Below are 25,671 nucleotides of genomic sequence, written 5' to 3'. Positions count from 1 at the left end.
CAATTATTTCACACCGATTAGACTTAATAAACCTGAAAGGAATGCATAAAATATTAAACTATCTAGGCTTCTACACATTTTAAAATATGTAAATAACCAACCTTTTCTTCTAAATCCTTGATCTGTCTCTTCTGGATGTCAGTTTTATCTTCTAAATCTCTGATCCTCTAGAAATAAAATGCATACATAAAAAGAGAAAGAAACTTTAGGTTTGCTGAATTTTGAGAGAGAAAATACCATTTAAGATTTCTAAATTAAGAACTTGTATTGATGGTGAGCAGTTAATGTGCACTCTACTTACAGTACAATCTGATACGTGTCTACTCAGAAATAAGTCCTGTTGAGTTAAATGGAGCTTGCTTCCAAGTAAGTGAATATACGATCACAGACTCAAAATGTCAAAAATAAGTTTGGGTTTCCTTAATTTCTGAAAGTGAGTAAAGCATGTACTTATTTACCACTTGGAGTTCCTCCGGACAACCTGTTTATTGGAGTTTCATCCTAATTTGCTTGTGGGGTGTTTATTTTGTAAATCATTGGTTCATTTCCCACTTTTCAAGGCATTACTTTCCTAACTGCAAAAAAATCCATTTTTTTTAAGTGCATCTGTTGCACTAGGGTGACAGTGTGCTTTTATTCTTTAATTGTGTGAACCTAAATTTCCTGGTATGATTCCATCCTGTGAAATACTGCCAGTCTGGAGGTGCCTTATGTGATGCAAAATCCACAGGTCTCCCTGATTTGTTGCTGGTGTTTTACAGGGCAAATGCATTGACCATGAAACAGTGGATAACAATGCCAATTTTTGCAAGATAAAACCTAATAGTATTTCTTCTGTCATCTGAATCTCACCTGATGTGCCTGCTGAAGCAACTCCATTCTCTCCTGCAAGATCTGGCAATCATATTCTCTGCTTTTTCTCAGCATCTGCCGTCTTAATTTTTCGACAGCGGTCCTAAGTTCCTCCTGCTGCTTCTCACTGAGCAGTTCTCCAAACTTGATCACTGTTTCTTGCTGCAAAGCGTTGTACAAAGTGGCTTCAAGCTCCTGGATTCTCTAAGCAATGGAAGAGGAAAAGGTGTATAACCTCACACTAAACCACTTGGGTAGGTATAATCCTGAGTTTTCTATTCATGCATATATTTTAAAACTATGATGTAGAAGAACAAGGTGGCTAGACTGGAGGAGTCAAGATGAAAATGGAAAGTTTGTGATAGTTTTTTGTCTCTCTCTCTCTCTCTCGGTGTGTGTCTACACATATGTGTATATATAGTGTTTTAATTAGTCACTAGAATTTGGTAAAGCCACTTCCGAACTCGAGAGGAGGTGGAGTTGCGGGCTTCACGCCCTCTCCACGTGTGCGGGGACTGGCTCTTAGCCTCCGCGCGATTGAGGGAATCCCTGGCCGCGTCATCCCTAGGCTAGCCGATTGGCGTGGCTTGTGCTATATTACACGGGCGCGGCTGGTGATCTCCCTCTTTTGCCGCCTCAGCTCCTCTGGTTTCCTACTCTCCAGCCCTTTATGTTTTTCCTTTTCACCTTGCTATGGACCTCGGTTGGTCACCGTTAAGGGGCCTGGTAGGAATTTTTTCCACTTGGCAAATTGGCACCAGCCACTTGGTTTTTCATCTACCTCGTAGCAAATCGTCACAACTTCCTCGGCATTGGCAGTTAGGCATTGGTATGGGTATTGTTATGTAGATGAAGGGGGGAGGAAGCGCCATCACCTCCCCCGCATATCGAAGGGTAGTCCGGTAAAGGATTCCAGGGGGCGTGGCCCTGTCTGAAGCCTATGGAGGTGAGGGCCTAAGACACGCCCCCGAGCGGTGACCCCAGGGGAGTTCCTAGTTGATGTGCATCAGCAGGTCTCCCCCTACTGGTGGTTAAGCCTTCCCGGACTTCAAGCAAACAGGCTGAAGCTGGATAGTCGGTTAGGTCCAATGCCTAAGCCAATACTGCTCATCACCTGTAACCAATAAAGTTGTGGCCATTTTTAGCCCATTAACCTAAATAATTGTGTCATGTGTCTTTATTTCCACTGGGGGGAGGTGGGAACTCGCCACGCAAATGATGACAATTCTACATGAAGGTTTAAAATCAACTACCTGCCTACCCACTTAGATGTACTGTAGTGAATGCTTACAGTCACATTTAGATTTTCCCATTCACTTCAACAGCAGATGTAACCGTGCACACAGAGAACAATATGCACCCTTTCCCGCCATTATGCCCACGGAAGCTCCATGTAGGCAATGGAGCTTTCACATATGCAAGATACCCATAGCTCAGGCTGATTCTTTCCCTCCCACCTCCACAATAGGGAAAATGTTCTATCTTCTAAAAACCCAAACACATTGAGGAGCATGTAATCAGTGTTCTGAGATCTATGTGCTGGTGTTCATTCCAGCTCTTGCTTTCAACTTACCATATAGGCCTGGTCAAGAGCTTGTTTCCTGTAGTCCAGTTCTTCCTCTAGATAACCTTTTATTTTACAGAACTGCTCCTACAATGAAGGATGATTTTGGAAAAAAGCAACAAACCCAAATATTAATTATTCACGAAGTTGTAGCAAAGGACATATTTGATGCTCAGAATCATTCAGGAAATAAATAATAAAATGTGTGTGACAAAGATTGCAACAATTACAAGAAGGTCTAGTTTATGTTTTTCCCCCTACCATGTCACTCTCCAGCTCCATCATCTTCTGGTGCAGAGCTGCCTCAGCCCCTTCAATCTGCTGTATCCACTAGAAAAAGGAGCAAGGCCAAAAAGTTATTTGCATCTTTTTTTCATTACTCTTGTCAAAACAAGAAACAAAGGAAATAGGAGCCTTCTGAACGGCTTTCTCTTTCAGCAGCTGTAAAGGCAGTTAATGGCATTCTAACAGATAACAGCCCTGATTTTACTGACCTGTAATTCTATGCATTTGTTATCTATTAATCTTGACATTTCTATCCTATTTCCTTCCTCCCAAAGAAGCCCAGGGCAGCAAACAACAAAGCAGCAAACCATCACAATGAAATAATAGAATGAAACAGAACATTTAGAATGTTGGGTTTATGTGGTTTTGTATACTGGGTTGTGGCTCAACCTGTAACCTGTAAGGATATAAGTTTTCATAATGTGGATAAATAAATATCTTACTGAAGTTGTTTGCCATTAATTTGTATAAAGTGTATGTGCGTGTGCTTAAGGTTCAAACCTTGCTGGACTCAGATCCATACCTCTTTCTTCCAAATGTGGTAGGAGGCTGTGGCTGCCCAGTGGTTTTTAAAAAAGAAACCCCTAATCACATACATTTTGTTCACATCTCAAGCACTGAAAACGTGGCCTAGGGTAACAGTGGGGAACTTCTATGGCCCTCCTGAAGTTGCTAGACTACACCTCCCATTAGCCCAGACCATTGGCCACAACGGCTGAGGTTGAAGGGAGTTGGAACCCAGCAATATGTAGAAGTCTACAAGTTACCCCACCCTGTCCAAGAGCCAAGTCCAGGCAAGTTCTATTTCTTAACCACTTGTGCAAATCCTTCCAAGTCTGTTCTTGTGGATATTTCCATCTTCCCAAACCCAAGTCTTCTATGTTTGAGATATTTTTTCCTGGATACCCCATGTTTGCTGTTGCTCATCTTTTCCCATTCAAAGGGCTGAGTGGTTCTGCTTCTGCTCAGAGCTCATCAGTTTATCATTTACAGCACAGGCAGAATCAGTGCCAGAAAGCCGTGGCACAGCAGAAGAGCATCTGCTTTGTGTGCAGGTGGGCCCAGGTTCAATCCCTGCCAGGTAGGATTGGGAGAAAACCATGTCTGAAAAATGATGGAGGGCTGCTACCAGTCAAATGTAGACAATACTGAGCTAGATGGATCAATGGTCTCAGTATACGGCTACTTCCTATGTACCCAATTGCAGACCTGTTCTCCATTTAAACGGCAGTCTGTGTTAATGTGAATCATTCGTGTGTGCATCATTCTGGGTAGTAAGCTCATCATTTCAAGGACAGACTCTGCTAGCTAAAGTGCACATTGCTCATTAATCTGTTGTTATTCACAGAGTAGGAGGTTTCAGGCCAAGCAAATTGTCATTTATCTGAACAATGAAACACTGGTTTTTACTCTTAACTGTAATGAACTCTTACTGGAACTAGAATGTTAAAGTGAGCAGTGCCTTGGGCAACTGAAAGGTAGTAAACAGTCGCAAAATAAAATGATTTGGCTTATATCCGAGAACTAGGCCAACCTGAACAACAGGATTGATGAATGAAATTCTTTAAAAAACAAAGAAGCAGGAACAAACTAATGTTTCCTTTTGTGGAGAATGCACCTGAATCATATTTTACTCTTATCTATTCTTTCATATGAGAAGACAACATACTTTTTGACAGACAGGTAATATTTCAGTCTCACCCCTCCTCATTCTGTGCAACATCACTTTCCAATTAATAGCTTAAATTCATGTACACTTAAAGACACCAAGTGCCCCCAAAGTACCTTTTCTGCCAGGGACAACACGGTGCTAGCTTGAATTATGGCCACTTGCTCTTCATTTCTTAAATTCTGTAAATTTCAAAAGGCAAAAGATCAAACTGAGAAAAGCAGGAGTTGTTTGCTAAATAGGTTCTCTCTCTCTCTCTCTCTCTCTCTCTCTCTCTCTCTCTCTTTGAGGGAAAGAATTCAGTTTCAGTTTCTCCTATATTCTAATCCATCTTAGTATCTTAGTATTCCCATGCCCCTAATGGACTTTCGCCATTCACTTAAGTGGAGGAAGCAGTCTTGTGTACAGGCAATGCGATGCACTGTGCAAAATCACATTCTTCAAATGAATGGGGAAACATGCCTGCATGGATATTACATTCTGCAGTGAGCACAGAACTCTGTATCAGAGACAAAACCTTTCTTATCCACAAAAGGCCAGTCTTTGTAACTGACAGAAATATCTCCAAAATGCACAATTGGGCGATACCTTTCTTGAAAACCAAACATCTCAGACAAAGTTTTCTTCCCTGTTTATCTATTTTCTTTGGTGTTTTTTTTAAAAAAACCCTTAATAAAAACTAATTTGAAAAAAAGAGATTATGAACACAGTTCTATTGCTTTCCTCTTTGATAAAAACAGGTTGCTATATTACTCTGCAGCTTTACAAGTTTCCCTTGTGGTGCTGTACATAATATGAACTTGTCAGGTATGCATATCACTTACCCCATTGTCGCCCAAAATGTCTAACTGTTTTATAAGATCTGGAATGCTAACATCCTATTAAAAAACAAAACAATACACTTATTAAGAACAGAAGGATCAAGGCTTTTCATAGTCAGTATAATCAACAAAACTAGAGTGCTTAAAATCATATCCAGCTCTACTGTCTACCACACTTCATTCATAAAAGCGAAACTCAAGTGTTCAATGAACTTTGGGAAGAGCTCTTCAGGGTCGGGCCCACTGATCCTGTGCCCAACTTCCTTGAACTCAAAAGTCACATGTCTTTGCATGTACATGGACTAATACACTGGATAATGGAGGGTCATGGATTAAATGTACAGACTCTATGCAAGTGAGATCCTTGAATGTGCTTAAATTGGGATCACCATAATCCTAACTCTGCTTGTATCTTCATGTGTTTGTTTGTACCTTGATGATCAATTTAACAACTGAAATTAGTTCAAAAAAAAAAAGACAATAGGATCTTTCCCTTTTTTTATTGAATCCATGCTAACGTACCTTGACACCTTCTTTCATGCAGTAGATCTGCAGAGCACTTACACCATCGGAGAATGGGTGGATTTGTAGATTAAATGGTGGAGACCTTCTTTCTCTTTCCTTCAAGTAAAATGTAAGAATTATGTAAGAAATAGAAGAGTTATGTACATTGAGCAGATGAAAACTTTGCTTTTTTCACCCTGTTCAAGCAATTTGTTCTTCATCCTTTAAAATGAAGCGACAAATATACAGCTGAGATATAGTGTTTATGTCTAATATATGCTGTAGGTTTGCTTGTTTTAATGTATGTTTGTAAGCTGCTTTGAGTTTTTGTAAGAAAAGCGATCAGTAGGTTCAATAATAAACAACAGATTTTTTTTTGAGTAAGCGGTATATATATTTACTAAATAAAAAATAAAAATCATGAGAATGCTAATCAGAAATGAAATATTTGGGTTACCAAATGCCAGTAAGAATGTTCTCAAAAATATGCACTGACTTTATTTATCTGTTCTTACAATATTTAAATTCATTAAATATTATTCATTAAATATTATACAAAGCAGGGGGAACCGATCTGCTATTAATGGTATGGTCAACATATATCCAAGAAGACTATTCATATGGGTTATTGTGACAGATCTGGAGCCTGTTATTATTCTGGATTAGCTGATCTACACTAAAAATGCATGCTCTGGTGAATTTTTCAGTGAGACACTGTACTGGGGAATTCCTGAAATAGCAACACCAAGCTTGAATGTGGTGCACTGTTTGTACCTGGAGAAGCTTGGTGGTGAGCCCATCTAATTATTTCTGTTGTTCTTTAACATAAGGACATACAAAGAGCTCTGCCTGTATCGGGTCAATACTAGTTCAGCATTCTGTTCTCATGGTGGCTGACCAGATGCCTATGAGATGCCTACAAGGAGCATATGAGCATAACAGCACTCTCCCCAATTGTGCTTCCCAGCAACTGTTGTTCAGAGGGAAGGAAGGAAGGAAGGAAGGAAGGAAGGAAGGAAGGAAGGAAGGAACTGGGCAACTTTTATTCCACACTGCTCTTCCCAGTTCAGTTATCTTTGTTCATCAATGATCATTTATATATTTTTGTGTATCTGCACTCTGTTTTTCTGTATAAAATATTCAAAGCAGCTAATAGCTTCCAAACAGCAAACCACAAACACAAAGTTATAATAAAAAAATCATTCTGCAATAAAGGGTCCACGGCGTCTTACTTCAAGCTCCAGATTCCGAAACTCCAACAGCTCATTTTGATCTCTGGCATCCTGCAGCTCCTGTTGCAATCGATGGTTATCGATTTCCAGTTTTTCTATCTATAAGGCAAATGTAAATGTATAATTAGTGGAGATTCCAGAGCATGTTTGTTTAGAAGTTGGTTACTGCCACTCTCTCCCCTGCAATATTCCATTCTCCCCCCAAAACGAAAGTTATCCAACTGTTTAAACTTTGTTGTCAGCCTGATAATGGAAAACATAACAAAGCCTATAAAGGTTACAGGTCATGTGCTATAAGCATAAATTGCCTTTAAAAATCGATGGAAATGTATCAAAAGCAACCTGGCACATAAAACAAGACCTGCATGTGCTGATTTGGGACTTTTGAGGGATTCATTGTTCCTTGTGGCTAAGAGATACTTTTGAAGATTATTTTTGATGATTCATGCAGTTTTCTTGGATGACTTTTCAGTTTTCATGTTTTATATTATTAAATGCATTGTGTAAGGACTGGCCTTTGAGCAAAATTGGAAGAATTCTTAGTTGCTCTGAAAGGCCAATTCTGAAGAAGGATGAAAAAAATTGCTGCTAAAAGTTACTTTTACAGTCTGATGTTGTTGGAGAGTCTCTTGTTTTATTTTTGATTACAACTACTGCCCTTTCTTTGTAATTAAGTTTCATCTTGATATCTTTCATTTGTTCTTTATTTCTGGCATTTGGGAATTAATATATTTTACTTTCTTCCTATGCAAACTTCAGCAATGTTTTGATATCTGTGCTTCTTGCCTACCTGTTGCCTAGACTACTGTTTTCAGAATTTGCAGAGAAATGAAAAGCTTCTTATCATTCATTTGGAATCCTGGACAGAATAAGGTACAGTGGCTCTAGTTTTCAGCACCAAATTCTATGCACTGATGTACAATCTAGAAATTCAGGTTTTGAACATACCTTATCCAAAAGCTCTTGATTCCTCTTAATAAAAAGTTGCTTGTCTTCTACCCAATGGGAGTCCTGTTTGATGGGAAGAAATACTTTAACATTAAAAGAAGTGTGATATGCAATGAAGTAGACACACTATGATGTGTATGGACACAAGTTTTTTGTTAAACAGAACTAATGCATGTTGAAGAAAATTGTATTGTGTGAATTGGCCCTAAAAGGGCTGACATTTGCGGGAGACAGGAAACCACAGTCATGATAGTAATTAAAACCACCATGACTAAGAAAAGAATGGATGTTATTTTCACTGTGCTGACTCAGCTCTTATTCAGCTTTATATTGCACTTACTACCAAATTAATCCATAGTTGTGTTGTAGGAAGTGGGACATCGAAAGTAGCTACATTTAATGGGTGGGACATGTATAACCACCCAATTTGGCGTGTTGCTACAGTTTTCTGTGTATCTCTTATGGTCTTCACATGTCACCTTTCACATAGTGGAGACATGTATGCAAAGCATTTATTTCCATACAACAAACCATGCTTCTAACAACTTCTTTATGCAAAAGCAAAGAAATATTGCCTATGGGTGAAAACAGCTGCGGAAAACACCAGTTGTAAAGACTATACCTGTCCTCTCTGGGCCAGCGTTTTTTCCAGATCCTCTATTTTAGCTCTGTACCTCTGGACTTCAGCTTGGAGCTGCTCCTGTGCCTGTTAAAAAGAATAGCCACAACATTATGTGACACAGCTATGAGTTTCTTACAACATCTCTCTCCTCCTCTTCCTCCTCCTCTGTTTTTAAGTTTGGGGTGTATGTTTGAGTTTTAGAGAAATGTTGCCCATGGCAATTACTAACCTTGGCTTCTCGTTCTGCATCTATGATACCTCCTGTTTGCTCTTGCAGTAATGCATAGGCTCTCTGCAGGGCTTGATACTCCTTTGTCAATTGTCGAAATCGCAACTCTGATTCTTCAGCTGCTAAGCTCTGCCAGAGAAATAAATAAAGGAAGTCTCAGGTGGTTATAAACTGTAGGAATGTATATTGCAGAAACTTTGAAGGATTGTATAGGGTTTTTACCATGCTGAAAGCCACATAATTTTTTGGTATTTTGTTTAGGAGTTTAATGAACATAAATTTAAAAAGAGTCACCATATCAAAATGCAACCATCAATAACATATTTTTAAAGGGAAAAGGTTTGTTTGTTGCTTCCTGGACTTTTTTTTTTGTAACTTAAAGGGAATACAATTTACATGTAACCTAAAGAGAGCATTGTTGTAGCTTGTGTTCTCTCTTATATATGGTTTCCTTTAAAAACCAAACACTCAGTTCTCTTTCAAAAAATGTGATGTAAACAAACTTAAAATGTAGTTGTTTGCAGGGGTACACATAACCCTAAACATTTTGTGACTCTAAGTTTGGCCTCACTGAGAGGCAGTGTTTCAATATGAGTAGGAACTAAACATTTTTTTAAGAAAAAAAGGACTGGTTATAACACACCAGATACAATATTTCAAAATAAATTTCCCCCACAATTTATACACCATGCTTATTTTGAGAGTTAAGCAATACGAGAACACTTGGTCAAATGGCACATGATGCTAAACAAATTTCTGAATGCCCTGACTGGAATTCTCTAACTCACAGCATTTCCAAGGTGAGGCAAAACTATCAGGACCGCAAAACGGGGCAGGAAATGTGACCCCTTTTCCCATGCCGCTTCCCAGCAGAAAAAGTCCCACCTTTAACTACTGTGAGGTTTTGCTGGTTTTGCTATTACTTGCTTTGGGAGCAAATAGCAGCGGCAAGGAGGGGAGGATTTTCAGTGGGGAAATGGTACAGGGGAAGAGATATTGTAAGTCTCTCGCCCCCCAGTCCTGATCCTGATTCCCTCCACACATTAAACAAACAAACAGACAGAAGTATAATTGTGGAATTCACATGTAGTTTGGCCTGTGTCAATTCAGCTGAATGGATTATTCAGCTGGAAAGAAGGTATTTTATCACGCTTTCAAAAAGCTGGGAATTTATTTTCTGAAAACAAAATGACACACAAGGCAAAGAATTAGCAAGAAAAACATTTTAAAACATGAAGAAATTCACTGAAATTTACAACATTTTTTCTCAACATGGTAGTCTTTGACAAGAAGCTAACCATACCATGGTTTACCTTTCGTTTAGGAACACAGGAAGCTGCATTAAGCTGATTCACACCATTGATTTCAGACAGGAGTCTATTCCAGCCCAACTTGGAGATGCTGGGAATTGAATCTGGGACCTTGCGCCTGCAAAGCAGATGCTCTACCACTGAGCTTTGGCCCTCTCCAACTTAAATTCAATTTAAAATGCATATTTTAAATAGGTCACAAGAGAGTCCTCTGTTTCACATAGTTTATTCAACAAATACTTATCAAACAACTACATTTTGTTCAGATTTGTGCCATGCCCCAGACTTCCTGTTTTTAAAATTCCGATCAGTCACTTAAAAATAAAAATAAAAATTGTTGCCACTGCAGAAGTCCCCACTGCTAGCCCTTCAGGGTGTATAGTATGAGGCAAAATATCTTACTTCATCCAGGTCTTCATCTGGAGTTGCTGGTGTTCTGTCTGTCCTGAATGAAGCCATGGATGAGGTTTCTGAGTCCATGGAGTCATCATCACCCCCATAAACTGTGTCCAATATATGTCTCTGAAGGGAGGAAAAACCGCACATGAAAAAATACTGCCAGTATTGTTCCATCACCACAGGCAATAGTCAGTCATGCTTACAAGTCCAGTCATTACGTTCTTGATTCAGGCACATGGGTGCAGCCTGGCTGGCTCTGCACTGACTATTTCATCATGTCCTGCTGAGCCACAAAATCTAGACAGCAAGCTGATGTGATTGCTGTGCTGGGGTCTGCACAACATGGCGTCACTGGTGGGCCCGTTTCTGTTTTAGAAGTACAGTGTACACCAGAATTCCTCCTCTCACTCCCCCCAGTGTCAGAGTAGTGGCAGTCATTGATGCGGACACAGCTTCACAGTGCTATACAAGTGAAATAAATCTCACTGAAATCAGTGCACAGGGGCATCAGGATTCCTGTTGCTAGCAATGGGCCCTGTGCAGGGAAGGCTACTTGATCTAGTGCAGGCTTTCATGAATGGAAATGGGAGAGATGCGATTTTCACACACAGCCGCCCTTTCTCTTGCAGCCCCCTGTTGCACCACCTTCCACGCATTTCCAGAGTCCCCCCAACATCTTTACAGATTTGGGGAGGCAAAGGGGGAACACAGAGGGAATCAGTGAAAATCGCTTGCCTCCCGCTTTTCTTCACACAGAGTCACAGAACTGTAGCATTGGGAGGGACCACAAGAGTCTTCTCACCTAACCCCATGCAATTCAGGAATCACAGATGGATCAAAGAGCCTTCCTTGATCAGGAGGACACCGCTGTATACAACCCACTGTTGTTGCGCCCGTTATTGATTTGTTATCAATGTATTTACATACAGTGGTACCCTGGGTTAAGTACTTAATTCGTTCCGGAGATCCGTTCTTAACCTGAAACTGTTCTTAACCTGAAGCACCACTTTAGCTAATGGGGTCCCGCTGCCCCCGCGCCACCGGAGCACGATTTCTGTTCTCATCCTGAAGCAAAGGTCTTAACTCAAGGTACTATTTATGGGTTAGCGGAGTCTGTAACCTGAAGCATCTGTAACCTAAAGTGTATGTAACCCGAAGTACCACTGTAGTTCCATCATTGTGCATGCTGCTTTACAGAGATATAAGAACTGAGGTCCCTGCCCTGAGAATCCTCCATTCTAAAATCTGACACAGGGAAAACAGAAGAGGAAAGGAAGGGGTGTGGGTGAAACAGGGAAGCAATATATGCTTGCTTCAGTTACATGTCCTTATGCTTGGTTACAGACTCAGTTGGAGCTAAGGCACAGGAACAATGCTAAAGTAACTGCTACTTTATGAAGTAAGCCATGTTAAATCCAGTTGTTTCCCCCCCCAGCTTAGTGCCTTCAGACTTCCTAATTGAATTAGAAAACATCAAAGGAAAGATGAGTCATGCTGTAAGATGACAGAGCTGCTTAATCTGTGGGTTTGGATAGCAAAGTACTGGCATCAGCACTTAAAACTTGCCAAGTGAAGTGAAATTGTTTTGCAGACAGACCGATCAACAAGAATTTAAGGCACACTTGTATTATAATGTTTCTATTCCCACATAAAGGATAAGACATCACAGGGGTGGAAAGCATATGGGATATGCATGGTCAACTGGCAGAAGATTTGCAGCTCCTCTCTCTCTAGGGAGATGAGGTCCAGGAGTGTACTGAGCTCAACGTGCAGGTTCACAAATCTCTGCTTTTTTCGCTCCTTTTTCTTCTTGGCTCCACATGCTCAACCCCTGGCAAACACATCCTGGATCTGCTGCTATTTGTGCAAATTCATTGTCTCTATTGGCAAAACTAAGTCTGCGAGGCCTTGTGCCTTTCTCACCAAAGTGCCTGCGACTCACGACATTGGACTCTGCAATAATGAAATACAGCACAGCCTGTTTGTCCAAAACATTTCTATGCTTCGCTTACCTTGATTGGCTTGGAACTTCTTTTATGCTTCCTGCGACGAATAAGTTTCTCTCTATCCTATAGAAGAAGAGCAAGGAACAGTGAGTGCCAGGGTAGGGCAGGGTCAGTCTCAGGCATCAAATATATTCCCCACATTGAGAAGTCTCTGGCCCTCACCCAATGGAAGGTGGGATCTTGAGGAAATGAAGGCCACCCCTGTTATCCCTAACCATTGGTCTTGCTGGCTGGGACTAGTGCAAGTTGGAGTCCAGCAAATCTGGAGTTTCCCGCATCCCTGAATTAAAAACCAATCCTCAAGATTATTCTGCCCGTGGTGGGTTCAGTTTGCGTCAGACTGCACCGCCATCCAGCCAACAGGGCACCCACTCATGAACGGAAGTCAAGGTGAAATCTATATACAACCCGTAACAGTGGGAGACTAATTCATGCCATATAAATGCCAATGTTGTGTTGATATCTATTTGGATATCTGGCAGGCTTCTATTATAAGTTAATGTTTAACTTTTGATGCAGTAACTGATGGTCATTGTATCCATAAAGTGAACTGATGGTTTTTTTTGCTATTATTCATATTATTAATATATTATTTCTTTTTCTTTTTGTTGTCTATAATTTTCTTTCTCTTCATTTTCTTTGTTAAATTTGCAAATAAAAATATTGTTGTTGTTGTTGTTGTTGTTGTTAATAATAATAATAATAAAGGATTGCTATGTGGTCTGGGAGCCTTGCTCCTGACTTCAGGATATGAGAAATGCTTCCATAATTATAGGCCATCTTGCTTTTTCATAATGATAGCTTTCAGGAGCTACTCCTCTACTTCTAATGTCTTGCAGAAGTGTCAACCTACCCGTGTCAATTCATCAATTATGTTCTGCTGTTCTATAACCTGAAGCTTCAAAAATTCAGTCTCTTGCTCTTCATTAGCTTGATCCAAGTCATTGAGAGATTTTAATTTCTTCAGAGGAGGATGTGATGTCATTTTTTCTTTCTGTGTAGCAAACAAAACAAAAGCAACCCCTGACTATTAAAAACAAGTAATTTATTTTAATTTTATTTTAAACAACGTTTTCTGCTTCAGCAACATTTTCTGCCAGGTGTCTACAATCTGACATCCAAATTGGCATGGCTATTTTTAGTATTTTGTTTTGTTTTGTTGCCTCCCGCCTTAAGTGTGAAATCATTATGGATGTCAGGGAGTTAGGCTGCAGTTTTTCCACTTTGTGAATTTCTAGGTAGACATAAATAGTTTCTAAAAAAAGAAGAAGTGTTCTCTTGCTATGGTCTTGAGGGTATGGCAGATATGCTCCCTTATTTAGAAAACTGAACAAAACCTTGCTAGAGCTGAAAGTCCTGCACTATAGTATGAATGTTAGATTCCGTGATTTGGGCTGAGAACTTGAACACACTTATTTGGGAGTAAGTCCCTAAAATCAGTAGGACTTCTGAATATAAATGCTTAGGATTTTATTTGTTGCTTAAAATTAATTTATGCTAAAAGTGGCTTATGTTTGTAACTTATTTCGTGGAGAATTAGACATCCAGTTCTGTTGCATAAAATCATTAAAATGAATCCCAAGCCATTTACTTGCAGACTAGGAATCACTGAACATATCTTTTGATACAGGCTTACAAAGTTTGTTTTTTCAAAAGAGAAAAGTGCAGCGGAGAGCAGGTTGGGAAATGATTTGAAACAGATCTGTGTAAATTATTCCTTGTTCTTTTTACAATGCTCTTGCTTGTCAATTACTCTTGACACAAAGAAACTTCAGGAGAAGTTTCAAGGGAAGATAATGGAGGCAGCTTACTTGGGAATGGTTCAAACATCTCTTCTGTGGGGTGTGCTTCAAGGGAAAAAATCCCTCCCCCGCCTCTTCAGAAAGGGAATATTGGTGTGTGTGTGTGTGCTGGATGTTCATGTGTACAAACGCAAGCATAGTTTAAGTGAGAATTGGGAGGCTCACATATAAATTTGCATGCATGGATGCTGCTCTATGCAACCTGCTTAATGAGTATTAATTCTGATTTGCTTGCACAAAGTTTGCATTGGTCTTTATGACCATGTATCTGATGAATTGGACTGTAGTCCATGAAAAGCTTATGCCAGAATAAACTTCTTAGTCTGTGAAATGCAGGTTGCTGTGTTCAGTTTGTATGCACCAGGATGTTCAATTTGGATGTGTCAAATGTCACAATGTCATAGCTACAACCAGACAAAGGTCAGCATGAAATTGACTGGTTTTTAGCTATTGATAATTTCCCTGTTTCAAGTTTCTGAAATATTCACACTCAATTTTGAAGAAGGAAAAGCCTTAATCAAGTAATGAGATCAAGTGTCAGCTTTGCCTTTTGCAGGTAAATCCCAGAAATTCACTGCAAAGAAAACTGATGGGCAAAAACTTGCCAATATTACTATGCACAAGTAGAAAAAAAATGTTCTGAACACTCAGTACAAACCATTTCTAAATTCTCCTTAGCGATTGCTTTGAGCTTCTCCTCCATGCGCTGCAACGACTGCATGAGTTCATCATTTCTCTTGGAGAGGCACTTATTTCTTTCCAGAAGAGGTTTGCATTGTTTTTCGGCTTCCCGAACACGTTTCAACTGCAACAACAATAATAACTCATAAGAGAAACCCCTTTCTTCATTTCTTCATTTAGTTTCTCATTGCTGGTGTCTACTGTGCAAGGGAGTCTCTAGTACAATTTAGGAAATGAATGATAACATGGTAATTCTAACTTTCATTAAAGCTGAAGGCAGAGGGTTTTTTGTGGGGGTGGGAGATTAGAGCACTAAAGGTGCTTTGAAAGAGGATGGTGAACCTCTGGTCCTCCAGATGTTGTTGGACACTAACTCCCATCAGTCCCCAGCCAGCTTGGCCAATAGTCAGGGATGATGGGAGTTGGAGTCCAACAACATCTGCAGGGAACTGCATTGGCTGCCACTGGACTAAATCCTGGAGGAGAGATCTTCTCTACCTCTTTAGGGAACGTGCTTGTGTTTCCCTCTGTCTTTCCTACTCATGTGTCGCTTATTCCTTCTATCTAAAAGTGATGAGGAGCCATGTAAATCATCCATCTGGTTTATGCTGTAACCCACCCTTTGACCCTGGGATGAAGGGTGGTGTAGAAATTTAATAAACAAAATAATAACACATGGCCCCTTTTAGGTCCTTTTGGTCTTTGTGATATAGCTTTCAAGCACCCCCGCTGAAAAAACTGCTAAAAGCACCCACCAGTTCATTCCGCTCATCCACCAGCAGTGTGTTCCTGTCCTCGAGTTTCCGTATGGTAGCATTGAGCTCTGCCATCCTCTTCTGGTTTCTGCGTAGGTCCTGCAAAGGAAATGTTTAAATCATTTAATACAACAGCTGCATATAGGCAAACTGCTGTCAGTGCAGTGCCCAAGGCCAGACAAGTTATTTTGGCATCTGAGGAAGAAAATCCCACAGGCACCTTTCCCCTGAACCCCACGTGGCAAATGAAATAAATACCAACTTGCTGCCTTTTCATGACACCAAAGTTCAGCTGCCTGAGGCGACCACCTTAGTCTGTCTAATGCCACTGGACCTGGTAAGTCTATTCTGCTGCATACCATTGCTTAGGTTGGGCAACTGTAATGTGCTCTATGTGGGGCTGCCTTTGATGGTTGCTCAGAAACTGAGCTGATCCAAAATGCCAGGTTCTGTACATTTGCTGCATAAATGGACTGCAAGAGCTGCTTGGTTACCAGCTGGACTGTGTAGGGAAGTTTGGATTTGATATTTCACTTTATCACTACCCGAAGGAATCTCAAAGCGGCTAATATTCTCCTTTCCCTCCCCCCCCCACAAAAAACACTCTGTGAGGTGAGTGAGGCTGAGAGAAGTCAAAGAAGTGTGACTAGCCCAAGGTCACCCAGCAGCTGCATGTGGAGGAGCTGAGACGCGAACCCGGTTCCTCAGATTACAAGACTACCACTCTTAAGTTCTTTGGCAGAAATGATGGATCCCAAGGTAAGGTTACCAGACGTCCCCATTTCCTGGGGACAGTCCCCAGATTTACAAATCAGTCCCCTGACAAAATCCACCTATTTGGTAGGAAGTTGAAAATTGTCCCTGGATTCATTGAAAAAAATCTGGTAACCTCATTCCAAGGAAGACAAAACGTTTAGTCCCCCGCCCCTGAAACCATGTCTCTCACCCTCTGGGATTCAATTCATTTATGATTTCACATAAAATAAAGCATTCAAACAATGAAATAATTGTTGCATAGTATGCACGGGTCTCTCCTGAATCGGCCATGAACGCAATGGGCGTAGGTAGGCCACTATCTCTCAGCCTCGACATCCCCACTTTACAGAACTGTTGAACAGATTTATTTTAAATTTGAACACTTCTGTTATGTACTGAGTTGAATAGGATCCAAACTGCAGCAGTCTGATTGGTCCTAGAACAATAGGATTCAGAATGCAGCAGTCTGATTGGTCCTAGAACAATGCAGCAGTATGATTGGTGGGCAGGAACCACCCAATCATGCTGCAGATAGAAGTGAATCCACAACCTGATTGGCCTACAGGAGAATTCTGGAATTAGCCAATCATGTGCAGTCCATTGTGTAAATAATGTATATAAGCAGATACTTTGAGGGGACTTCATTCTTCCTCCTCACCACTATGAGCTGAATAAAGAGCATGAAATCACTTTGCGACTCTGAGTATATTTCAACTTCCATCTACTACAAAAATGCTAAGCTTTAACTTCCATAACCATTTTTGCAAATTGTGCTAAATTGAGCGTATTGAAGTGCAGTCTTACGCCAGCCACAAGAGGGCACGTTTCATGCACCACAAATGGATGCTTCCTCGTGGAAATGAAGCAATAAGTGGGCAAAGTGCATCCAGTCAAAGCCCAAATGTTCCCCTTTCTTACAGGACTGCTGCAATGTTCAGAGCCATCTCCTGCTCTGCCTGGGATCTCTCTTTTGGGACTGCTCATGTTACATTCGGCCTCCTTTACTAAGAACAGCTGTTCGTCCAAAGCCTCCTTCTGCAGTTGAAGCTTCTGAACATATCCAGTCAGGGTCTCCAGCTCTTTCTCCAAGGAGAAGATGGTTCTGTCTTTTGCTTTGATCTCATCCATCTGAATTAAGACATGGGAGGACAGTGTTATTCCACAAGCCAGAGCAGTGAGCCAACATACTTTCTACACATTCATGAAGGCAGTTTACAGAATACAGAAGCTCAACTTGTTTACATTCAAACAGGCCTTTCAATCTATGAACAGAAACTTTTCAGTCAATTGTTTTACTCTCTCCACCCCCTACTGTTATGGCTGGCAACTTTTTATGGTCAAGGAATGATTATACAGCTGTACAGCAGGCATAAATCCAAAAGGCAAACATCTGTGTCTGGATGTTTAGAAAAGATACACCTGTCAGATTTTTTACTGTTATGTCCTGGCATGTGAAAAAGCCAAAGGAAAGATAGATTGCAACTCTTCACAAGCCAAGGCTGAAAACAGGACGTTAAAAAGGGACATATAGATTCTACAGAGCTAAGAAAATATTTTATTTGGTGGGCACACAACATTTTGTTATGTAGCAGCTATGTGGTGGCACCAGTGCCGGATTTACGTATAAGCTAAACAAGGTATAGCTTAGGGCCCCACTCTCTTGGGCCCCCCCCCAAAATTTTTAAAGGAACTTTTTAAAAGTTAGAACTTAATAATTATTTCACTATTAATATATTTCTTCCTAATTGTATTTCAGTTCAACAATTACTTTGATAAAATACATATTTTGTTATGTGCAAATGGCTTTAGATACCTATTAGGTTCATAAATTACCATTCAGCATATATTCAACACAAAAAACAGCGACAATTTGTTGTTGACAAAGGACAGCTGGACATATAAAGGGTCCCATTACCTTCAGTAGCTTAGGGCCTCATCAAACCTAAATCTGGCCCTGGTGGAACTACCCTAAACTGAATTATTTTGGCCTCATGATTTTTTCTTCTTTATTTCTTTCTGTATCTGAGCTCAATCCACATTCTGATACTTTCCCAAAATGAGACAACTTGCAATGTTTAATTGTGTGATGGACAGATCAGCATGTCCCCAAAAACCATCTCATAGCTGCCCTATTTACCATGTGATTGTCAGGTGAAAAACATGCTGAGTCAGTATGGGGTGATAAATATGGGCTGGTTCAAAGAGCCTACATCTAAAGTTTTCCAGGTGGAAAGGTCCATGGAGGCAGCTGTATAGTGAAAGTAGTGTCTGACCCAGTCTGACCACATTGGGAGGTGGTGCTTCCCAGTAGCCAGTCATAAAGGGGGGAGGGATTTATTACTGCACCTACACCAATCACTACTAGGAAGCAACACCAGTCAAGGTGGTTGCATATGATCTTATGCTACTTTCTGGGAGGTTTTGCGCTGGGGGTTTTATAGCATCTAAACCAGGCCTGCAGTTAGGATCGAGAAGTTTTCACTCAATTTGTATTGGCTGGCACTACTCTGTGGAAAGGTTGTTGTTGTGCTCTTCAGATATTCTTCTGTAGGGAGTTCTTGTATGGTGGGGAGACTGCTTAAATGACCTTATAAAGTAGATATTTCCTACAAAATCAAGAAAGGGTGTGTTTGCTGTGCCAAATCTGTAATAAACATACAATTGGTTCTTTTAAACGTTCTCACAGCCATGTGCAAACTACTCACGAGCAAGCAGCTGTCACAGGGCAGGGAAGAACACCTAGAGGGCCCCTGTAAGATCTTTTAATGTGAGGTGTACCCCATTCACTCTATCCATTTAAGACAGTGTGCTAAAGGCATACCTTTGACTTGGACACAGCACATTTTGCTAACTTCTACATATGTTACTCTGGACGATGTAGGCTAATTAGAGCAGATCTACACCATACCTTTAAAGCACACCCAACACACATTTAAAGCACATGACTTTCCCCAAAGAATCTTGGGAACTGTAGTTTAACCATGCTGGGAATTGTAGGTTTTTTTGCGGGGGGCGGGGCGGGCGGGGGCGGATGGACGATGACTGCAGCTTCTAGGATTCTTTGGGGAGATTCATGTACTTTAAATGTGTGTTGGATGTGGTTTAAAGGCATGGCATAGACCTGCCCACAGTTTGATGGCAAAGGCTCTGTGTCTTTAATATAAGCTTGATATCCAGAAGTCAGTCAGCTCTTTTGCCTGTATGGGAATGCAGTCACAGGAAAACCTGATTTTCTGCATGCAACTCTATAAAAATGAAGCAGTTGTCCATAAAAAATGTCAGTAGTCCTAACTGCAGTACTGGTTGTTGAACTATACGTAAAATGTTTAGATAAGATCAGTAGATGCTGAGCAGCTTTTCATTTTGCAAAGTCATACAAATGTTTGCTTATGTAAGATGAGTATAGAACAATTTTAGAACAAGAAGGTGACTCAGATTAATGTCTGGCTAGCATTTATCAACGAAAGTCAATTTCCCCAGCTACGTGTGGGACTGTATAAAGGTAAAGGTACCCCTGCCCGTACGGGCCAGTCGTTTCCGACTCTAGGGTTGTGTGCCCATCTCACTTAAGAGGCCGGGGGCCAGCGCTGTCTGGAGACACTTCCGGGTCACGTGGCCAGCGTGACGAAGCTGCAGCTGGTGAGCCAGCGCAGCACACGGAAACGCCGTTTACCTTCCCGCCAGTAAGCGGTCCCTATTTATCTACTTGCACCTGGGGGTGCCTTCGAACTGCTAGGTTGGCAGGCGCTGGGACTGAAAGACGGGAGCGCACCCCGCCGCGGGGATTCGAACCGCCGACCTTTCGATCGGCAAGTCCTAGGCACTGAGGCTTTTTACCCACAGCGCCACCCGCGTCCCTTGTGGGACTGTATACTGTACTGCAAAACAACAACACAGTGCTATCCAGTAAACTAAACAAAGGAAAAAAGCCACAAACAAACGATAGACCCTCAACACTCAGATCTCCCATTCCTCTCTGCAATGTCATGTTCAATTTACTCGGTGTCATCATCATCATCACCACCACCACCATCATTTATTATTTATACTCCACCCATCTGGCTGGGTTTCCCCAGCCACTTTGGGCGGCTCCCAACAGAATACTAAAAACACAATAAAAAATCAAACATTAAAAATTTCCCTAAACAGGGCTGCTTTCAGATGTCTTCTAAAAGTCAGATACTGTAGTTGTTTATTTCCTTAACATCTGGTGGGCGGGCGTTCCACAGGGCGGGTGCCACTACCAAGAAGGCCTGGTCATTACAATGTGAAGTTATTGGACTATAATTCCCATCCTCCCTGACCATCAGCCATGCTGGCTAAAGCGGATGGGAGTTGATATCTAGCAACATCTGGAAGGCATCATGTTGGCTACTTTTGGTATTAGCTTTTCCCTAGCAGTGAAACTGTAAACCAGAATTTAGACCATGATGTTGGGAGTTGTAGTGCAAAATACCAGGGAGAAACCACACTGGGGAAGACTGATTTTGACTGAGACCTCTCAATGTGAGACTTGAAAATGTCACAATTTGGTATGAACTAGATAACAGAAATAAGAATAATAAATGCTCAGAAAATGATTAATTTGGGGTGTCTATGTGCAAGCATTCACACAAAATAGACTCTGGATAATTTTCCACACATAACTCAAAGCCACTTCCAGAGCCTGCAATATCTTGTGATTGCAGAATCCTTAACAGGAGTTGCTTTCCTAAAAGCAAAGCAAAGTCTGCGAGGCAGGGTCTGATCTTGTTTACAGAGCTGCCAGTCTGGTGAAATGTGCTTTTAAGCCAATATGCATGACACGAGGGTCTGGCTTTGTATGTGGCTCCCAAAAAGTTTGTATTCTGGGCTAGTCATCCAGACAAATTCAGTGCTGTGGACTGAATCCAACACTCCCTCTCTGTATACACTCAGCAGTGTTTTGTACACACACGGGGGCGGGGAGATTGGCTTTGTTATTTCTCTCTAGACTTCTGCTTGCCACTAGATGTCTTCCTGCTTTACTGAATATATATATCATTTTGAAAGGTATACTCATGTTCCTTTATATGTATTGTTCTGTGTAGGACTCTGTGCACACTTTACAAGACTAGCAGTGAGAAGCAAGTTGATCCTCTTTAAGCTTGGAGGCCAGAGGAAGAGGAAAATACTTTCTTAAACAGCAACAATCAATTAAAGGCACATCTGCAGTTGATCCTTTACCATCCACTCTTTAACACAGTTTTCAACATTTGTTTGTAGCCATTGTTTCCCATTTGCTGCTGCTTTGGAGTCTATTATTATTATTATTATTATTATTATTATTTGAAGGGCTTTCCCCCAGTGATTAATTAATCTAATCAGGGATCACATACTGAATTTGGTGATGTCACAGTGGCACGTATCCAGTCAAATTTGTTATATGATGACATCACTGAGGACAGAAAGCATCCCTGTTGTCCACCTGGTTGTGTCACACTGTACTATCAGTTCCACTGCTCACTGGCAGAGTATTTTTGCTACAGTCCAACTCTAATCATGGGTGCCTCCTTTATGCATGCATGTTGCATTAGAATTCAAATGCACATCTCAGTTAAGTGACGCAGTGTGAATGTCACACGCGACGGAAGGTGTCATTTGCCTGCCGTGAAAAAACCTTAACTGGGATTCACATCTCCTCTTTAACCCCCAACCTGCTATCCTATTGAGCAAAGTGTTAGACCCTTTCACAAAGGGGTGCAAAAGAACCTCCCAATGACATATAAAGGAATAATGCATTCACCAAGGGTGGAACTGTACACGAAACACTTCACCCCCATTTCACCTCAGCCCTAGAACATTGTGCTCCTTGGGATCGCAGTAGTGGCAAGCTGTGCCCCTACCTGTGGGCAAACAAATACAATTGCAAATCGAGTTCCTGTGCTTCCATTTCAAATAGCAGGCTGGTGTGCCTACTTGCATGGGTAAATCTACTTCACTGCTTGTCTGCTGACCTTTGCAAGCAGGCAAAGACAATTACAGGAACAAGGTGAAAATGAGGGATACATCAAGAGAAAGAAAAAGACAGATTATGTACAGTGGCACAATTTGGCTTGTTTGCTGAAAACTGGCAGGGAACCATGTGCAGGTCTATATGGATGGCACCTAATGGCATCTTTTAAATCAGGGGTAAGGAACAATCTTCCAGGGGCCACATGCAAGTTGAAAGTGACGAGGACACAGGGAAAAGTGGATAGGACAAAGGATTGCACTTTCAACTTTGTACAGAAGTCTACATCCCAGCCATGCAAAAGCCAGCAATTTCTGTACACACAGCCCACTCCATCCTCCATACAGGCAAGCAAGTGGCTTTATTACAGTTCAAGGAAACATCCCACCAAGGCAAAAATCACCCAAAGAGAGCATGGAAGAGGGCTATGGCCTGGGGAGAAGGGGCGAGTGTCTGACGGGCTAGATAGAGAGGTGAACAGTCTTCGTATCATGGGATGGATATTTCCATCCCCCTTGCTTTAAATGTATTCCCCTCAAGAAATGGATTTTCAAAGCAAAAAAGTAATAGTTTCCTATAAGAAGAGATGGCTTGTCTAGGGAAGGGGTACAAGGAATACATTGCCATTTGTACAGTTTTGGCTTATTCCCCCCGCCCCACCCTAGGGACTGTGCTGAAAGAAATGGCTGTGGGCCTCCACCCCAAGTTCACAGAAATATATTTTTTCTTGGCAGCTGTGTACCCATGCACACAATCACGTGGAGTCAAAGAGGGCTGCTTGCATGCGTTGTTCACATGCCCTAATAACGAGGGAGACTAACTACTATTATGTAAGTTATGCTCACTGATTTTATACGTCAGTCTCGATAACACTCAGAAGGGGATGCAATGTTCCCACAGTGAATTTGATCCGTGTGGTGTGTGGGGGGGAGAGGATGGGGGCATCTCAAGCTACACTGCCCTGTTTCGGCAGCCAATTCATTCCTGCCCCTGTAACCTTTCTTTTGTTATTGCAGGCGCCACATAAGAGTTGTGACAACCGCACAAAACCAGTCTAGTGGTACCCTGGTTTTCAAACGCCTTGGTACTCAAACAACTTGGAACCCAAACACTGCAAACCCAGAAGTAAGTGTTCCGGTTTGTGAACTGTCTTGGGAAGCCGAATGTGCTCCGTTTTGAGTGTTATGCTTCTGATTTGAGTGTTACGCTACCGATTTGAGTGCCACACTTCCATTTTGAGTGTTACGCTGAGGTCTGTCTGTTTTTGCTATTTATTTTGCGTTTTTGCGGCTCTTTTTGCTTTGTTTTTTTTGTGACTGTGGGGAACCCAGTTCACCTACTGACTGATTGTGTGACTGCAGTACATTGTTTATTGCTTTCATTTTATGGATTGTCTCATTAGATAGTAAAATCCATGTTAAATTGCTGTTTTTAAAAGTCTGGGACGGACGGATTAATCAATTTTGCATTACTTTCTATGGGAAAGCGCGCCTTGGTTTTGCAACACTTTTGTTTGGGAACAGACTTCTGGAACGAATTAAGTTTGAGAACCAAGGTACCACTGTATGTACTTCTGAGCCCTGTTAAGCGGCTTCCCATCCAGATAAGGTTACTAACCAGTCTGCGGATATCCCTCTCGCTCTCCCATTTGATCTTCGAGATTGCTTCCTGGTGGGATTGGTGCTCACTCCGAAGATCCCCCGCTTTGATCTTATCCGCCTGGATCATGTTGTTCAGGGCTTCGTCCACCTGCTTTTTGGCAGACTTGAGTTCGGTAATTTCCTGCAAAAGCTTAAGGCGCTCAGAGTCAAATTGTTTCCTGGCCTCTTCGCGAGCCTCAATGGTCAGTGCTGTCCGTACTTTGTCGCTGCTCCCTTCCCGCAACGCGTACAGGGCTGACTTGAGCCTCTGGATTTCACTGTCTCTGATTTTCATTGTCCGAGCCATTTCCTGCTCGTGCTGCTTGATGAGATTCTCCCGCACGGCCTGCAGCTCCTTCATCTTCTCCTCGTGGAGCTTCGCTTTCAGTTCAGTGATCTGCACTGTCTGCTTGCGCTGCTCCAGCTCCCGGATCCGCTTCGTTTCTTGGGTTTTCTCCCTTTCGAGTCTGCTTACCTACAGGAAGACAATAAAGCAAGGGAGAGAGAAAAATAGATGTAATGAAACAGTTAATAATGATGACAATGACTATCCATTACATTTGTCGCTACATAAAATGTTTCAAAGCAGATGGCAATTATAAAAAAGTGTACCAACACAAAAGTTTAAAGCAACAGCGAAAGAATAAAACAACCTTCTTTAGTACAAATACTCCTCCTGCAATTTGATAAAAAGGCTGAATCCTAGCCTTCCCTACAAAAAGGGTGAACACAGCAGTAGGCTGAAGTATGATTATACCATATGATCTTAGTTAAAAATCAAATTCTGGGGTAAACAGATCTGTCTTTGCTTGTGGCCTAAAAGTTGATAATGGTGATGTAAGTCTTAAAAATGTTCAGAGAATTTGCAGTTGTCACACAATTCCAAATGGCTTCTTTTTCTTCCAAGAGTGAGACCAAAAGCTTGTTTACTAATGCAGCTAAAGTCCTGAGCAGCAAGTTTCCAACCAAACCTTAACTGAAGTGTGAACCCTGAGTCCCAAGCAATTCACACCTGAGTTAATCTGATCTCCACCTTTGGGGAATTGCACAGATTCAGATGCTCGGCTTCCATTCATTCTGAATTATAGAGATAAATTTCTAAGACTTTTTGTTATGGTTGCTGTTGCTATCAGAATTCTAGGGTTGGAAGGGACCCCAAGGGTCAACTAGTCCAAACCCCCACAATTCGGGAAATCTAACACATTTCCTTTGTATGTGTTCCAATACACTGTATTTCAGGCTTAAAAAACTGGCTCACGAGGGTGAAGATACAGAGAGGGAGGACAAGGACATGGTGTGCTTTACCTGCAAGCAAGTTTGTAATTGTAATTCACCCAATGTTTGCTATTTTTCAATGGGCCACCAGAAAATGGTTAACAATAGATCACCAAGGTGTACTGTGGCTGGTAGTTAGGTTTTGTTGCCAGCCTACAGTTTTGTGTTCCATTCATCATTGTTGATGCAGGCCATTTTACTAGATTTGTAGATGGAAGAAGGTGGTATCTCATATCAGCAGTGCCAGATTTACGTATAAACAAGCTGTAGCTTAGGGCTCCACTCTCTTGGGGGCCCCCAAAAAATTTAAAGGAAAAAAACCTGAATATACATTTCCAAAATATCATATA

General features: G+C 41.4%; 1 protein-coding gene across 6 annotated transcripts in view; it reads right to left on the bottom strand.

Moving 5' to 3' along the window:
• The window catches only part of JAKMIP2 (janus kinase and microtubule interacting protein 2), an 86,030-nt gene that overhangs the window by 3,101 nt on the left and 57,258 nt on the right, over positions 1 to 25,671 (bottom strand). For all 6 annotated transcript variants that reach the window (XR_008328911.1, XM_053376639.1, XM_053376638.1 and 3 more), the window contains 18 exons: positions 24,024 to 24,521; positions 17,354 to 17,563; positions 15,680 to 15,778; positions 14,902 to 15,048; positions 13,295 to 13,435; positions 12,448 to 12,504; positions 10,439 to 10,558; positions 8,727 to 8,855; positions 8,498 to 8,581; positions 7,876 to 7,938; positions 6,928 to 7,026; positions 5,714 to 5,812; positions 5,195 to 5,248; positions 4,487 to 4,552; positions 2,678 to 2,746; positions 2,426 to 2,503; positions 853 to 1,056; positions 102 to 167 (listed from right to left, as the gene is read on the bottom strand). Coding sequence is in view for 5 of the 6 variants with exons in the window: in XM_053376639.1 (XP_053232614.1) it covers positions 102 to 167; positions 853 to 1,056; positions 2,426 to 2,503; positions 2,678 to 2,746; positions 4,487 to 4,552; positions 5,195 to 5,248; positions 5,714 to 5,812; positions 6,928 to 7,026; positions 7,876 to 7,938; positions 8,498 to 8,581; positions 8,727 to 8,855; positions 10,439 to 10,558; positions 12,448 to 12,504; positions 13,295 to 13,435; positions 14,902 to 15,048; positions 15,680 to 15,778; positions 17,354 to 17,563; positions 24,024 to 24,521 (2,283 nt within the window). In the remaining variant the exon portion in view is untranslated. The remainder of the gene's footprint in view (positions 1 to 101; positions 168 to 852; positions 1,057 to 2,425; positions 2,504 to 2,677; positions 2,747 to 4,486; positions 4,553 to 5,194; positions 5,249 to 5,713; positions 5,813 to 6,927; positions 7,027 to 7,875; positions 7,939 to 8,497; positions 8,582 to 8,726; positions 8,856 to 10,438; positions 10,559 to 12,447; positions 12,505 to 13,294; positions 13,436 to 14,901; positions 15,049 to 15,679; positions 15,779 to 17,353; positions 17,564 to 24,023; positions 24,522 to 25,671) is intronic.

Source organism: Podarcis raffonei, chromosome 2, assembly GCF_027172205.1.
Source record: "Podarcis raffonei isolate rPodRaf1 chromosome 2, rPodRaf1.pri, whole genome shotgun sequence".
NCBI classification, from domain to species: domain Eukaryota; kingdom Metazoa; phylum Chordata; class Lepidosauria; order Squamata; family Lacertidae; genus Podarcis; species Podarcis raffonei.
This window is presented reverse-complemented; position numbering and strand designations above follow the sequence as displayed.